At 48.0% G+C, this 16553-nt stretch overlaps 6 protein-coding genes across 6 annotated transcripts; 3 read left to right on the forward strand and 3 right to left on the reverse strand.

The window, feature by feature from the left end:
* The first annotated feature begins 62 nt into the window (after positions 1–62).
* Positions 63–2998, forward strand: ASPWEDRAFT_60656 (putative anaphase-promoting complex subunit Apc5). Its single transcript, XM_040838531.1, has 7 exons — positions 63–1013; positions 1063–1156; positions 1207–1618; positions 1674–1797; positions 1850–1956; positions 2009–2145; positions 2194–2998. The coding sequence occupies exons 1-7, from the start codon at positions 296–298 to the stop codon at positions 2909–2911; spliced, it is 2310 nt and encodes a 769-aa protein (XP_040687902.1). The 5' UTR covers positions 63–295; the 3' UTR covers positions 2912–2998.
* Positions 2999–3127: 129 nt separating this feature from the next.
* Positions 3128–4415, reverse strand: ASPWEDRAFT_565475 (cytochrome c oxidase subunit VIa). Its single transcript, XM_040838297.1, has 5 exons — positions 3977–4415; positions 3863–3887; positions 3633–3792; positions 3562–3569; positions 3128–3441 (listed from the first exon to the last, which is right to left on the reverse strand). Exons 1-5 carry the CDS (start codon positions 4140–4142, stop codon positions 3396–3398), a joined length of 405 nt encoding a protein of 134 aa, XP_040687903.1. The 5' UTR covers positions 4143–4415; the 3' UTR covers positions 3128–3395.
* Positions 4416–4454: 39 nt separating this feature from the next.
* On the forward strand, positions 4455–6839 carry ASPWEDRAFT_42165 (DNA-(apurinic or apyrimidinic site) lyase APN2). The gene is made up of 6 exons (XM_040835724.1): positions 4455–4508; positions 4572–4584; positions 4642–4687; positions 4739–4871; positions 4919–5628; positions 5682–6839. Exons 1-6 carry the CDS (start codon positions 4481–4483, stop codon positions 6657–6659), a joined length of 1908 nt encoding a protein of 635 aa, XP_040687904.1. The 5' UTR covers positions 4455–4480; the 3' UTR covers positions 6660–6839.
* A 337-nt stretch (positions 6840–7176) lies between these two features.
* On the reverse strand, positions 7177–8748 carry ASPWEDRAFT_184745 (HMG-box domain-containing protein; the record flags this gene model as incomplete). Its single annotated transcript, XM_040832042.1, has 3 exons — positions 7177–8169; positions 8223–8515; positions 8570–8748. The coding sequence occupies 3 exons, from the start codon at positions 8746–8748 to the stop codon at positions 7661–7663; spliced, it is 981 nt and encodes a 326-aa protein (XP_040687905.1). The 3' UTR covers positions 7177–7660.
* A 303-nt stretch (positions 8749–9051) lies between these two features.
* Positions 9052–10330, forward strand: MAT1-2-4 (putative mating locus protein). The gene is made up of 4 exons (XM_040838302.1): positions 9052–9727; positions 9775–9953; positions 10002–10076; positions 10131–10330. Coding segments are annotated over exons 1-4 (741 nt in total). The 5' UTR covers positions 9052–9242; the 3' UTR covers positions 10133–10330.
* Positions 10331–12210: 1880 nt separating this feature from the next.
* On the reverse strand, positions 12211–16548 carry ASPWEDRAFT_42170 (putative cytoskeleton assembly control protein Sla2). Its single transcript, XM_040835726.1, has 12 exons — positions 16217–16548; positions 16097–16143; positions 16012–16029; positions 15835–15910; positions 15601–15758; positions 15416–15496; positions 15306–15363; positions 15067–15251; positions 13959–15007; positions 13754–13903; positions 12466–13680; positions 12211–12395 (listed from the first exon to the last, which is right to left on the reverse strand). Exons 1-12 carry the CDS (start codon positions 16222–16224, stop codon positions 12309–12311), a joined length of 3132 nt encoding a protein of 1043 aa, XP_040687907.1. The 5' UTR covers positions 16225–16548; the 3' UTR covers positions 12211–12308.
* Between the last annotated feature and the right edge of the window lie 5 nt (positions 16549–16553).

The raw sequence follows: 16553 nt of genomic DNA on the forward strand, positions 1-16553 counted from the left end.
AGGCATTAGTAAGGCACCAATCTACGCCCACCTGCCAAACTCCGCGTTTCTTCCTCCCCTTGGGTTGTTGATATCGGTTCGATAGAGTCGCTCAATGGGTTGATTTTGATCATACAAAGCAGTGTGCATCTCGTCAAGCACTGTGCCTACTAATTGTGCTTTTGAACTGGAAAGAAATTGTTATTTGACCTGGTTTTCACGCGTCTAGCTTCACCTATCCAAGGGAGCTTACCTTTGACCCACTCACGTCTTCTTCGAGGGAAAGAAAGAGAATGTTGATTTTATTCCAACAAAAATGAGTCGCTATTTGACCCCTTCCAAGGTTGCTCTGTTGTGTATCATTTCGATCTACACCGAAGGAGTCGTTCTCAATTCCTCCGCCATCCATGTCCTCTCATTTCTGGTCGCGTCTCTTTTCCCCATAGATTCTGCGGAGTCGTCAGCTTCGTCGCGAAAATGGGAGAAGCAATGCTCGGTATCTATCACAGACCTGGAGGAAGCTCTTTCTGTTCATCCATCTTCCATTCCTGGTCGTTCGGTTTGGGATTTATTTCTCAAGAAGATCTGGTCTCTTGACTCTTGCGATGCACTCGAGATTTTCTTCAGTGAGATATCTGAGATGCTCGTGAAGACTCGCGAAGAGCAGATACATGACAGAGACAATGGTCTTGCTCTTGAAACCGGTACTATGCGCCTTTCCAGGTGCTCGCCTTTGGGAACGTTTGTGAGAAGAGCCCAGCTTGAGTTTACACGGCTACAGTTTCATGATTCAGTCAAACTCTGGAAGGGATTTGTCAAATACCGTTTACCCACATATCAGATGTGGGCAAGGAGGAACCCGTCAGATGAACAAACCCCTGTGGATATCAACTTATTTGAGCTTGATCTGGACCCCAGCAGCGAACTCGCCCAGGTTGTATATGGAAATATCGAAGATGACTCGGAGGATGAGCAATATGTTAGTACGAAAGATGTCGAACGACTACTGGAGTTTCAGGTTGGAGAGCTGCAAAGTATATTACTCACCTTCCTCAGTTAATGCCCATAACTAACCCTAGATAGGATTGGGTGGAAGAGTTCCGGATGGCATGAAGAAACAGCTGGAACGCATCATCTCATCTGGCGTGACTCTTCCAAATCTGGCGCATTACCTCAAGTAGGACTCCGAACTGTGCTATCAGTTATCAGTGTTGCTGACAATACTAGATTCCTCGATGCCTGGAGGGCGGGTGATTATCCCTCGTCGTTCGACAATCTCCACCGTTATTTTGACTATACTATGCATAGCCGTGACCGGAGCTCTTACCAATATGCCCTCCTTAATCTTGCCATTCTTCAAGCAGATTTTGGGTGCCACGGAGAAGCCGTTTCCGCAATGCAGGAGGCTGTTTCAATTGCCCGTGAATCTCACGATATGAACTGCTTGAATTTCTGTATGAGCTGGCTATATCATTTTGGGAAAGCCTTCCCCGAGCAGATGAAGGATGTCCAGAACACGGGCATGCTTGGGAACGAGAAAGAGGGTCTTTCATTCTTAAAGGCAAAAGCCAAGGAAACAGAGATGTGGAGTCTATTAAGCACCACACTATTGAGTGAGGCCAAACTCGAGTTACAGAATGTAAGCAGACCTTTTGTTTCCCCTGTCTGTTCTATGTGGTCCTGACAATTTCCAGGGTGAAAGCCTTGCCTCCTCTATTGAGAATATAGTCCGAGCATCGCATCTCAATGTCACAAAGAATCTTGTGAACTCAATGGGACCGCAACTCTTGTTACAGACTGCACTTTATGCCAGAATAGGTATTTTCTTCTCGAGGTAGACATTCGTATTCTAACACTAATATGTCTGCAGGAATTACACACTTGTCGTGGTTGAGCAGCGAAATATTTCGTGAATGTTATGCAAGTAAAGCACCGTTCGAAGACTTCCTCAAGAGCACGTTTCGCAACTGTCAATTGGTAAGTATATCTAATAACCAACGCCAGACAATTTGCTTACAGTTACTTCAAGCTTGCTCAACAGGGTCGTTATAAGGATGCCACGGCCCGTATGAATCAAATTGAACCAGAAAAACTCCGGTCACTCAAAGCAAATCAACACTGGACTTTCTTTTCAGGGTTTCTACAACTACGACGACAAATATATCGGTAGGACAGCTTCAATTTCATTTAAAATCAGCTTCTAACATAACAAAGGGATGACAAAGTAGCGGCGGAATATCTTCTATCACAACTCCAAGCCATTCAGCTCCTCGATAACGATATATCAGTTTTATTGTCTTTCATTTCGATTGAATTTATGATCCGCCAGGGAGATTACGGCCGTGCAATGCGCATTGTGGAACAAACAGCCAAATCTATCCACCAAGATAATTTCGACGTTCACTCTCAAGTGAGACTGTTATGCTTGAAAGCCCGTATTCTTGAAAAGTCCGGCCAGCCTCAGCGTGGTTTCTCCTTGGCTATGCGGGCAGCCAGCATTGCACACCGGTCGAGACTACTCCCCGGTCTCTGGGAAGCAATCTGCGTGCTTGCCGGAGTTCTACTCAGCCTTAATGAATTTGAAGCCGTTGGCGAAATGATGGAGAGCATCATGCCGCAGATTCTGGAATCGGACGATTGTGAACTCGCTGCGCAAGCATATTCCCTGCTTGTAGACGCGAACATGGGCGTGGCGGGCAAGTTATGGAGTCAGGGCCAGAATACACCCGTCAGAAAGGAGTATATGAACCGTGCGTTGGGATACATTGACTGCGCATATGACCAATACGAGGAGATCGAAGATATCAAGGGACAATGTGAGATGATGGCCAAGAAAGCTACGGTGATGCATCTGACGGGCGATTTGGTACTTGCCAATGACTACGCTGCCAAATATTTGGATCTCCAAAAACAGGGTGGTTCGTGGAGATAGCTGCAAACCATGGTGTATAGTAGTAGTTACCAGTATTTTGACATGCTTTCTCAATGATATATGCAATAATCAAAGCTTCTTCATATTTTAACCTAGCTGTCATCGATGAGATTTTTCTACCAGTTAAACGAACGTAGACATAGGTGGAGAGCAAACAGAGACGGTAGAAATTGATATAATGCTCAACCTTAAGGAAATCGACTGCATTTACGAGCGACAATAGCAAGGCAGATGATTTTTAGTATGCTCAAAAAAGGATTTATATTTCATGGTGATTAGCCAAGTGATGGATAAACCCAGAATACAACAAAGGAAAAGGCTGGTAGTGAAGTAAGTTCGCTTTGATTCGTCAACTGGTCCCCGCACGACTGCACGCGCTATCTTTTGTCTGAACCTTTGCAATAAATATACATGTCTCCCATGGTCTCCGGTAATGACTCGAGATGAAGAAAGGCGCCGCTATTCCATTTCTGCAAGAGACAGCTTAGGTAGCCTTGTCCTTGTTGTGGTAGTTGACGTCGGAGTTCCAGCTATATCAGTCAGTAATTGTTCTCAAATTTAAACAAGCCGAAGGAGACAGGGTCGGGAATCCACTGTTCAACTTTGGGGCTACCGGCAATCGGCTGAAGACGGGACAGGTGGGAACTTACAAGATGGTCTAGTAAAAACATATTCAATTAGCAAATCTGATAAATATGCAATGTCAGGATGTAGGTCTCACCTTGTCGCCATCTCCGAAGGGGAAGTTCTTCACACGGATGTTCTGGTAGGGGTACTCGGTACGCTCCTCGAGAGGGGGCATGTGAGCCCAGTGCTCCCAGTGCTCGGTCCAGAGGTTGTAGGAGTTGACACCGCCAGCAATGAGGATAGGGATGACGGCGCTAAATAGTTGTGAGTACGAATTGGATCCAAAGTCGTCGGGTAGCAATTGCCCCCCGGCAATGTACATACTAGATGGAGAGCTTCCTCCAGAGGTCTGGAAAGCCATTGAGTTAGTATCACATATTTTCTAGCACCCAATTTCATATCCGAAGCCAATTTGCTGGCCATTGGGAGGGTACGCACCACTGGTGGAAGCAGCGTGGTGCTTGACGGCCTCTCTCTCACGGTTGAACTCGTTGTCGACGGCCCACGAGGGAAGCTTGGACTCGGAGCTGTTGAAGCGACGCTGCACGGCAGAGCGGACGGGAGCCGCACGGGAAAGACGAAGGAGGCTGCGCTGAGGGAACATAATGGCGGTTTGGAGACTGCGTTCTTGCGATGACAGACGGTGGGATTATCACGGAAGTCGGACGTTGCGGTTTGACGAGCAAAAGACGGTTTAGCGCGCCCCGTGATTCGCTCGCCTCCAACCACAGGGAGCCCAGCATTATGTCAGCAGGCTAGCGCGTGATGTCACTCCGCGATAAAATCACGTGACAACCACGGGTTTAGATGGCCGGACTGCATGGAGGTCAACAAGAAACATTAGGAGGAGCTTCATATCAACTCAGGATACCAAGGCAGATTAGACATCGATTCTGCTCCTATCTGATAGGGCATGCGCAATTTGGGTCTATAGTGGCCGGGATGGGGTTTCGTATCACAACATGGAACGGTAGGTCAAAAGAAGCTTGACAGGCCCTTTCATGAGGATTCGAATAGCTAATATATAGAATAGTGAACGGAATACGGTATGGGATACTGTTTGAATACACTTATATTTAGCCAATTCTGAGCTTGATATGCAGAAATCCGTTCTCGTATGAGCCATGGAGGGGAAAGCGAACCTTCGAAGTATGTTCACCCTAAGCTTCTTTGTCGAGCCTGTCTGATGATTGTTCCAAGGCCATGTTCGAAATATTGCAAGCAGATATTGCTGTTCTCCAAGAAACCAAAATACAGCGAAAGGATCTTCGGGATGATATGGTACTCGTGCCCGGATGGGATTGTTACTTCAGCCTACCGAAGATTAAAAAAGGTTGGTTATCTGGAATTGGAGACTCCTTCCTAGCTGATGCATTTCAGGATACTCTGGAGTTGTGATCTATACCCGTAATGCAACGTGTGCTCCCATCCGTGCTGAAGAAGGCATTACTGGAGTTCTTTGCCCACCAAACTCGTCTGTTTCTTTCCGTGATCTTCCCGAAGAACAACAGATTGGTGGATATCCGACATTTGATCAGTTATCTCAGTTTGAGCTCGATGCTGCTACCCTCGACTCTGAAGGTCGTTGTGTAATTCTCGAGTTTCCTGCGTTTGTTCTGATAGGTGTTTATTGCCCTGCGAATCGGGATGAGAGTCGTGATTGTTTTCGTGTCAACTTCTTTGACGCACTAGATTCTCGCGTTCGAAATCTTGTTGCCATGGGAAAGAAGGTTTTTGTCACGGGCGATATTAACATATCGAGGGCGGAGATCGATTCAGCGCACGTGGCAGATGCCATTCGTAAAGCAACGACGACGGAGGACGAATTTGTATCTGCACCTGTACGGCGTCTCTTCAACCAAATGTTAGCAGGTGGAAAAGTCCTAGGGGAGCGGGATGAGGGACGGGAACGACCTGTTCTTCACGATATTTGTAGGTCATTTCACCCAGATCGTAAGGGCATGTATACTTGCTGGGAGCAAAAGCTCAATGCTCGACCGGGGAATTTTGGCTCGAGGATAGATTACGTGCTGTGCAGCTTGGATATGCAAGACTGGTTCAACGAGTCCAACATACAAGAAGGGCTTCTGGTAGGCATCTCCTTCATCCTCTGCACCAGCGACAGCCGCTAACCAACATCTAGGGATCAGACCATTGCCCTGTTTACGCCGTATTTAAAGATGAAGTAACCATCGATGGAGAAAACACCAAGATACTGGATATTATGAACCCCTCTGGCGTGTTTAAAAATGGGGAGCGACAACAGGAGTACTTGACCAAGTGTCTTCTGCCTACGTCTGGACGGTTGATACCGGAGTTTGACAAACGGAGAAGCATCAAGGACATGTTTTCTCGTAAACCAGCTAGTTCGCAAAAGCCGGCTCCATCAGTACCAGCACTGGGACGATCTTCTTCAGCCCAGCAAAAGGAAACCCCCTCAACGGTCCCGGAAAGGTCCTTGAGCGGGACAGTCGCCAGCCCCCCAGCCCCTCCACCCGGCGAAAATACAGCCACCAAGGGAGTTACCCGTAAAAGACCGGAGAAGAACGAGTCCTCGCCGTATATCCCGGTCAAACGCTCGAAATCGGTGGCTGGGCAAGCCCCGGCAAATTCCGCCCCAGGACAGAAGACTCTCAGAGGCTTTTTCAAGCCGAAAATTACGGCCAGTGACCCGTCCAGACCAGATCCCCTCGAGACCCCCGAGCCGATTTCTTCGCAGACATCCGACCAAGTGGCTGGGTCACCTTCAAAACCAGTTGGATCATCGGATCCCAGCCTCACGGATGGTACTCGGGATGAAGCTGGAGCTCATACTGCAGAACAGTCCAGTCCATCAGCCACTGCGACCCCAGCCGCGCCCCAGGAGGATGAATTTGTCCATGACCCTATCGTCAGCAAAGAGGATTGGTCGAAGCTCTTCACCAAGAAACCCCCGCCACCCTGTGACGGCCATCAGGAAGCGTGTATCAAGATGACGACCAAGAAGCCGGGTGTCAACTGCGGGAGATCATTCTGGATATGCCCACGACCTCTGGGACCAAGTGGAAATAAAGAGAAGGGGACGGAGTGGCGATGTCCAACATTCAAGTGGACCAGTGATTGGAATCCCTCGACACAGTGAGCATGGCCATTTCGCCTGGTTTTTGTTATATCTCTCTTGATTCTAGAATGATACCCCATTTCCTGTCTTGAATTGCTCGTGTAGGCTTAGGATCTGCTGTATCTTTTTCAATCAAAGGTTTTCTTCGCGCCGTTGGGAACTTTTATATTGCCAGCGTACAGTATAGGGTTATGATTTTTGTTGACCTACACTACTTCCTGAGTAAAATTAAGATGTATTAGAGATTGACATATCACCTAGAGATGGTGTTCTTCCAAAGACATCATCACCATCGCTCTGGAGCAGACACGCCAGGGCCTTCGACACCACTACCGCAATCTCGAAAATTCAGGTATGACAAGGACCATCTCATAAAGCCTTTCTCTTTATGCAGGAACCCGTGCAGACCACGCGAGCCAGCATTTATCCACCTTCGAGAAGCTGCAGGGACACCGAGGAATCTCGTACAACCGGGTCAAGGGTGCAGTGCAACAAGCTAAAAACATTCTACGACCCGAAATACAAGTCCTCATGGCTGTAAATATTTAATCCATTGGTATTTTTCTCTCTAACTACTGAAATTGGATAATTCAGTGCGACAAACGACTTTCAGTCGAGATGGATGCTTTGCGACAAACCCGTGATATCCACCAGAAACTTCCTTCGTGATGACAACAAAAAAGAATCGAGAAACCATATTAATACACAAATAATCGGAGAGAATATCATGATAGGGAATTAGCGTAGTATTGGCAGTAAAGGGCCACAGGGGACATGTTCATTGGGCTCTAGTGATGTTCATTTAAATGCAATAAGTATACAAGGGAAAAGGTATCTCTCGGGGAATAACAGTAAGGAGACGGAAGGACAAACGAAAAAAGAAAAGAAGATCGCTTGATGAAAACTTCACGATTGCTTGGTTGCGGTTCTTGTAAACCTGTAGCTATCCACATAGGCAGGGCAAAATAAAAAGAAAGCGAAAAGAAAGAGACGCTGCATGGCGGGCATTATTTGGTCCCAACTCAGTAGCAGTCGGTGATAAAGTCCGAGAACTCAAACGAGTCCCCGACTGTTTGCGGGGGGATCTCGAACTGTTGATATGGCTGATACATAAGGGCCTTGTTGTGGTCATGGTGCACCTGCTGGATCATGGAATCAAAAACTTCTGCGTTGAAACTGAACTGGTCGTCTTGCATGTCATTTGGACTGAGAACGAAGTTCAAGCCCGCCAGGTCCTCTACAGGCCTGTTGACTCCGAGTTCTCCCATTTGCATGCCGGGGTACATCGCCGGTGTCGATACGTTGGATGGGGCTGTTGTCGAAGCTGGAGAGTCTGGTAACATAGGCGGCTGGGTGGATTTGACGTGCTGGCGAGATGAAGCACGACGCTTCTTTTCTGATGGCTTGCGTGGTGCATACTGGTAATCTGGATGGATCTCTGCGTGCTTTCGCTTCTCTTCGTTGGCGAGAGCTTTGTAATACGTTTTGACCTCATCTGACTCGGCCTTCCACTGTTTCCCTAGCATAATGGCTGACATAGTAAGTTAGTCTCAAAAGAGTGTAACAAAGGCCACCCAAGCTTACAGATGTTATTATTTTGGAGGTCAGGATATGCCGCTTTAATAAGAGGGTGATGATGCTGGCGGTAAAGAATGAAGGCATTTGGGGGTCGCGGGACTTTTTCAGACTTTGTTGGCCTTGCAGGCTTTCCATGTGATTTCACAGATCCCGTAGCAGCTTTACTTCGCATATTGGATCCCACAATACCTTGGGACGCAACAGAAACTGCGGAGCCTGAAAATGCGGGAGTGCGCATAACACGGAGAGCGTTGATAGACTCATCGACGAAGGCCACAACCGGGGCTCCAATGAGGGCACTGTCGTTTCATGTAAGCTGAGATACCTGAATAAATTTTGCCGATTAACATTACCAGAGACGAGACTTAATCTTGTCGACATTGCTCTGGCCGATCATGTCGATCACGTTAGTTGGCAGAAGCACTTCATTATTTGTAGCGTCGAGGTGTCGCAAAGCATCTTGCCAAAGCAGCTCTGTAGCTTTGTCCGAGGACTCAGAGCTCGACTTGATAGCGATAGGTACAGCGTCCATCTTGATGTTTTAGATCTCAAGTGTGGGACTTCGAGGAAGACAAAGAAATATTGCGGTCAGGAATCGAAGCCCAACGAGGTTGATTTCGGAGTATCAAATAGCAAACGGGAGAAGGTACCTCGACGACAGGGTCAAGAAGTAGGATTCCAGAGAAAGTAATTTTTTGAAAAGTCCAGTGGGACATGGTGGATGAAATTGTGTTCCTCTTACGAGTGGGAGGCTGGTACATTTCTTTGTTTAGTACTTTAGGCGAAAGAGTGAATGTTGGAGTCACTTCACTTCCAGACCCAGCTCCCTGTTGACGAACTAGCCACTCCTCAGAAAAGGAACACTAAAATTCTTTCTTTCTCCTTCGACCTCCCACTCTCTTCAGACTATCTCATGACCCCCTGTCTTTCAAACTTCGTCAACTATTGATACACCCCCATCCAAGACGACTATCTCAAATCATCTCAAACCACGCCTCGCGTCTCAGAATTGACTGCGCTTTTGCCATGGATCAATACGGAAATGCTCTTCTAAGGTACCTTGGTACGATGGCACGAGATGCCAGATTTTCCTCTGAACAAAGAGAGCAAGCCACATATATGGCGATCTCATTCCTCACCCATAAGAATACTTGCCGGCTCATGGCCCAGATTTCTGCTCTTACCAGCGATGAAATGACAATCTATCCCTCTCACCGAGTTGGAGCAGATGATTCAGAATCTCCCGTTCGTCGCCATGGGAAATACCTACAAGCTATCATGACTGATTTTCGAATCATTCCAACCATCGCTGATTTCGAAGGGCACCCTATTGAACTCATCAGCATTCTGGATCCAGCCATTGAAAATTCGTTGAAAGGCGAAAAGAAGTTCCGGTTTCACCAGGAGCTTCTGTCTATGGAAAAGAAGGCGAACGATGATCTTGCTCGATGCACAAAGCAATATGGCTACCACTACATTTTCAGGGCTGGTCTCCAGCAATACTACATGACGTAAGTCTATCTTAACAATCTTGTTCGATATTTGCTAATCCGAGTAGGAAAGCTGTCGTCGAAAGAATCAATTTTTGGAGACCGGATCATCGTGGCGATGAATATCGTGTTCATGCTCAGAAGCTGTGCTATGAAGCAATGGAAATGCGAGTCATCCTAAACACTGCAGAGAAAAGAATATTGGTACAAGCCACGGCTTGTCTTCCAGATGACGCGTTGAAGTTCTGTAAGTACCTCTCGTCTTTAAGTGTCGATTGATCTAACATTGGGCCAGGGAAATGGTTGGAAAATAATCGGGTAGCTTACCACGCAATGAAGGTTTGCATTGCGATGTTGAACAATCTCAATTGTAAGGATATTTGAAATCTATAACTCTGCAGTGCGCTGACAATATTTCAAAAAGAGCCCTCACAGCCCCCGAGCTTGCTGTTTTTTGCTTCTCACTAAGGATTGTCTTTCACGTCCCACTCCTGTCTCAAATCTATCAAAAAAGTAACGCCCTACCGAAGAGCATCATTCGATAAATCCGACAACGCGCCAGCTTCGCCCACATTTACCTACCAATTCTTTTCTCCGGCTTGTCCGGTTTCATTCTCAGATAAGGCTTTGAACAAAGGGTGGTTTATGAAATAAGTTTTGTTTTAATCCATTTCACAGGCGAATTTTACAATAATGGCGTCCGATACCTCTTTTGTCTCATTTCATTTCTTTCTTCCTTCTTTGCTTTTTTTTTTTTTTCGAGCGGCCGAATCATCCTGTTCCAATACCCCTAGGAAATAATGTTTTGTTTTGCTTTTTATGCTATTCGGTGGCCCCTTCAGCATAATGTCTACGGCAGCTGCATGTTGCTTTCTTCTTTTTTTTCATTCTACCCGTGTTTATTTTATACAAACGGGAGGATGATTCAGACTGTAATTTAGCTAGAAAACACTCAGTGCAAAATACAAGAAAAATCATCCAGTGAGAAAGGACATGTCCGTTTATTCTATTGCCGTAGACTGCCCGTCGTATTTCTCCCTTCGTTAATCTGCGTAAAGTCGTCGAGGCTTTCTCGTCCCAACGAGTAGGCCGCCTTCCCCTCCCAACTCGAACCTCCCAACTTGCCTACGCAGATCAAAAGCAGGGTATATTCCATAGCCTGGGGAAACCCACAGATCACTACAAGCCACAGCGCTACCGTTTCTTCCCTAGCTATCCGTGGATCCAACAGGATGGGGTCTGTGTTATGTCTGTTGCAACAACCCGGAAGGGGCAAACGCTCGACCAGACTACAGACAACAACAAACGACTCGGCAGCGAACGAGTCATCTCCATCTTCGGCCTTCGGTTTTTGGTCACGGAAGTGGCTAATTCTGCTTTCATCGCATTGCACGCATAGACCATGCGATAGAGAACCACGTTTTGGTATCTATCGCTGCCAGTCACGCGTTGAATCCAGTTATAAGTTTCTACAACGATCTCAGACTCCTCCTGCCTTTCACCCAGCTAACTTTCCATGACATCCTAGGAGACAAGGTAGGAGACAAAGAACCAAGCCAACATTGACCATCTTCTACAATCCTTGCTAGCGGATCATCCATGCAGATAACACTTGGACCCTTTCTGCCCTCTTCCTGACTCAACCCCAGACAAGGCACGCCAACTCAATACTAATCCTGTCCCAAGACCCAGAGGATGGGTGTCTAGGTTCTCTCTAATCTGCCCTACTTGCAGACAAAAAGACCGTGCCCAATCATCCCGTCCAATAAGACAAACCACGTACCCGGAACCGTCCACGATCACACAAAGAACGCCCTTTTACGTTATCTCTCTTCGCGGTTTTGGGACTAGACTCAGAGCTGAACCAGAGTCCGATGGCATATCCTACCCGCCGGATCAGGCAACGGACTGGGATCCGCGTAGACGATCGTGCTGTTTTTGGGCTGTTCGTCTTACTCCTCGACGTCATGGGGATATTGGGACAACAAAGAAAAACGTCGAGATAAGATTGGGGCGGGACATGCCAAGAGGAACCGTTGCATCCGCTAAGAAGTGCGGATCATGGGATTTAGGGGTGAAGACCGAACAGGTGTCGGTCGGGAACTCCGCAGTCATGGACGCTGGATGACAGTCCTTCAATCCACGGTTCATCTTCATACCGTTCATTGTCTTTTTGTGGGGTTGGACTCCACTGATTCGAGATAAGGTGTCCGAGTTTATGTGGGAGCGTCGATCATAAGAGCATCACAAAGATATGCTAGGCGGGAAATCGAAGGGGGGAAACATTACAATTGCTCCTACTAGTTTTGGTATATCCAGATAGATACATAAGAAAAATGTAGCGAAGGGGAAATGGCAAGAGACCAAGAGAGAAAAAAAGTAATAGAAGAAAAAGGAAGAAAAGAAAAGGGAAAAGAGAGGATGCAGAAAAAGATAGATCGTGCTATGTCTATCCAAATACACAGAATTAGACAGTCACATCGACCCAGTTGAGGGAATAACACCTTTGCAAAGTCACCGTCAAATAAGCCACCAGCCACCATTGAAATCCCATTGCGCGGAGACGACACGCTTAAATGCAAACACCAGAAATAGCAAGACTTTAGTCTTCCTGGTAAGAAATCTTGCGCATCTCTCCCAACCGCTGGCGTGCCCGGGAAAGGTTGTTTTCGAGCTGGAGAATCTCGACCTGCAAAAGGAAAATGAAAAGTCAGCATCTGTAGGCAGGCGATGTTGAATGACCGAAAGAAACAACATACCTGCTGCTCCATCTCTTGCACCTTGAACTCGTGCGAGCTGAGCTTGGAGTAATCGACAGTGTCCGTCTCGTCCCGGTGCTTCTCCCGAATGATGTCTTGCACCTGTCGCACCAATGTCCGGCAAGCAACCCCGACAGCTTTGCTGGCAGTCTCCAACCGATCCTGGGTCTTGCTCATAAACGTGGCCTTGACACGACTGGCGGCCACCAGCTGAGCGGTACTAGCCGCCACGTCATTACTGGCAACGATCAGCTGCTCTGGAGAGTTGCGGCCAGAGATAACACCATCGGCCGTCTCGATCAAGGTGTTAGTGGACCCAGCAACAGCCTTGGCAGCCGAGATGAGACCCTCTGTCCATCGGTTGTTCTTCTTGTAGAAAGCAGTCTTGGACGAGCTTCCACGACCCTCACGAACAATTTCCTGCTGAGATGCAGTAGCAGCCTTGATTAATTCAGCAATAGCGGTGGTGACGGCAATAGCAGCTTCAAGAATAGCATCATTGATACGCAGTTCGTAGGTCGAATAGCCATCACGAGGCTTGTTCTTGAGCTTGGCCAGGCGCTGCGCTGCTGCGTCAATTGCATCGGCGGCCTTGGTAAGCTCCTGATCCACAAGGTCTCCCAGGTCTCCATTGGTGCTGATCTTGGAGTTCTTGGGAGCAAATGCGTCAACCAACTTTGACAAGGCCTGCAAATCTCTTTGGACTTCCAGATTGTTGTTGATGACGACATCAGTCTTCTGCAGAGGTTCCAAGCCTTCCAGACGGAAGGATTGAAGTCCTCGGAAAAACCGGACAGTTGCCTGGGCGGACTTGCGGGCTGTGTTTGCCATTTGGTCGGCGCTCTTGTCGTCGTTCGCGAACCGACTCAGGCCCTTGATGTTACTCAGGACATCGGAGACGGAGCCAGCGAAGATGGAAACGGTACGGATAATCTCCGCATGAGTGCTGTTCGGGCCGTCCGCGATGAAGTTGTTGAAAGCCGTAGAGAACTCGGTGGCAGAAGCAGATGCCTTTTCGATCTGGGATAGTACGTAGGGGGGAGAAGCATTCTGGTTACCAGCTTGCATGGAAGAGTCCAACTCGTACAGTGCATCATCGACACGCTGCACACCAGTCTGTAGCACAGAATCAATAATGTCATTGATCTTTGAGACGGTGCTGTGCAACACGGTGTCAATCTGGGAATCCAACGCAGTGTCGGCATCACCCTGGTTCTGTTTAAATTGGTAGTATATTAGCATCCTTCAAAATACTCTGGCTCCAGTTGTAGCAAAATAAACAACGTACCAGTTTCAGTTCCTCGAGTTCCATGAGTGCCTGCTCCATTCCAGACTTGTAGACTTCAATCTCTTCATCCTTTTCACGCAGGGCAAGGTCCTGGTCCCCTTGACGTTCGGATGTTCGGCTGGACGCTTCTTCCAGCGCGCGATTTTTGTTCTGGGTGGTCTATCAGTACAGCACATAAAAAGAGAAAGGGGCAAGTTGAACGAACCCTCAGTGACTCTTCCAAGTCTGCCATCTCACGGTTGTATTTCGACAACATCGATGAGATCTCGGTGCCCTTGGAACGTTCGGCATTCTCAGCACGGTCAATGGCAAATCGGAGTTCTCGCTTGATCTTTTCCAATTCATCCTTGTTGCTTCCAGTCAAGCGGTCCCTGTCATGGAGAGCGCGGTCTCTCTCCCGAATCATATCGGCGAGTTCCAGGTTCTTGGTCTTGAGCTCGCGCTCCAGCTTCTCCCGCCGGTCAATAGCCTCCTGCGCGGACGCAGCTTTCAACTTAAGGCTCTTTGTAGTCTGCAACAGGTCAAGATGCTCTTGACGGAGCTGAGAATACAATTTGGCCAAAGACTCATACTTGGATCGCCAGGTATTCACTTGCTCCTGCAAAGAGCGGATCTGGTCATCTCTTGATGTGTTCTGCTGGTTCATGTTAATGCTGAGCTGATTCATCTGCTCTTCCAGGTCCTTCACACGGCGATCATATTGCTGCAGCATCAATTGGTCCTGCTCGTACTGGGCTCGAGCATTCAAGTTTTCACGCTCAAGCTCTGCCAATCGACCCTGGCTCTGTTGTTGATACTGGTCACGCATAAGCTGCTCCTGGGCAAGTCGCTGCTGCTCCATTTGTAAACGCTGCTGCTCCTCAAAGTCTAGCTGAGCTTGTTGCTGTGCAAGAATTTGCTGTCGTTGCTGTTCCTCCCACTGCTGCTGCAGACGCCGTTGCTCTGCTTCGAATTCCTCTTGCTGGCGCTTGGCTTCATTGGTCCAGAAGTCATTGATTGGTTCCGGTTCAGGCGCTGTCGCCTTCGGCGGTGGGGTCGGCTCGGGTTCAATTTCTCTGGCAGGCCGTCTTGGTAGAGCCGGGCGCTCATCGTCTTCAGCCAGCAGGTTTGGTGGGTCTTGGGGTAGCTTGGGAATAGTAATAAGACTAGTCAGGTAGCGCAAGTTTGAACACTCGTAGTAGAACCGAACGAGGCGATAATGCTGAGCATCATAACGTCCACGAAGCGGCTCCAAGGCTTCAGCCTCACCCGTAGCTACGAACAGAAAACAGGTCAGCCAGCTCGACAAGATAATGAGAAGCAGTAGTCCCTACTTGTGTGCATGGCTCTCAACATGCTGGTAATGAATTTGTAGATGCCATAGCTCTCCTGCACCAAAGGAACCAGCGCAGAGATTCTGCACTCGTTATTGGTACCGGATTGGAAATGAGAGAAGATCAGCTTCTGGAACGCATCAATCTGATCCTGCAGGGTCATGAGATCGTTGATCGTCTCGTAACTAGAATGTTATCAGCAATTGCATATCTAGGTAATTCAAAGTTTTCCAATTTACCCCTCGTTTGGATCGTTGATTGTTTTCAAGCTGATGTACTCCTCGTATTCGAACAATCCTGCAGGCATCATAAGCCACTATGCGCAAATCCGACATAAAAGATATATTACCGTTGAATTCGGGATGGTTTCGGTGGAAAGCCAATTTCGATTCGAGGAAGAAGACGTATTCACGAATAAGGGGGCCGTATCCTGTCAATTAACGAATCAACATTTGATAACCAACATGAGGTAGCTCCAAATTGTAGCAAAGCATCGTTCGGGGAAACACCGAAGCAGAATCAAGCTTCCCATACCTCGAATACCATCTCCTGCAACACCTCTCATCAAACTATCCACCCAATTGGCATGGGACTGCGCCTCCCTAACCACAACCGGGTGTCCTTCTTGTAGAACCTTGTGTATCGTGATGAGGGCTTTAAACGTCTGAACCTCATCGGCAAGAACGGGCTGTCTGTATAAACGAAAGAAAAGCGCACAGGTTAGCCAAAGGGCCCGATAGATCAGGAAACAGATGGTATCTCCCGTACACTTTCATACCAGCCCAGAAGGCGGCAGAGGACTTGTGGTCCCAAGTATAAACGATACAGCTTCGCACATGCTTGCCTGGGGGGTTATCAGCGGGACATTCCGAGATTATGCTATTAGAGCCAGAGAACTAGCAAGACGGGGCGAGGGGGAGGGGGAGGGGTGCGACTAGATCATACGTTTAGGAGCGGTTTCCTCTATCAATTGCGATATAGATTAGCATAAATCATCATAACCATCGGGGTACAACTGGTCACTACTCACCAATGCTAGTGGCTTTGCGAATGTTAATCGCCAAATCCGCCTCGGTACTGCATGTTCATGTCAGTCGCATGTTTCTCATGCTTGGCATTTAGCTGGGCGAATCTCTGCAGAAGATCTTACCGACTCATCGTGACGGCTGATGTGAGCTCGATCCGTGAGGGTCAGGGGAACTGAAGGCCGAATGTGGCGGAAGTTGGGGCAACAGACCGGACAGCGCAGCAACACTAAAGAAGAGCTGGCGCTGACCGGGAGAAAAGAAAGATAGACTAGACAAATTAAAAACTTCAAAAAGAGGGACAGAAAACGAGAGCACCGCGATGCGAGGGGAAGTGATTATAACGTGCAGGAGACAGCAAGGCAATGACGTTTCGGTGGTCTGGCCGGGAAAGTTGGCGCCTGCAAGTGCATCGCGGGTCTTGGCAACGGCCCAACTCGACTGTGTTGTATGAGAGAGGGG

Source organism: Aspergillus wentii (assembly GCF_001890725.1).
Source record: "Aspergillus wentii DTO 134E9 unplaced genomic scaffold ASPWEscaffold_5, whole genome shotgun sequence".
Classification (NCBI taxonomy): Eukaryota; Fungi; Ascomycota; class Eurotiomycetes; order Eurotiales; family Aspergillaceae; genus Aspergillus; species Aspergillus wentii.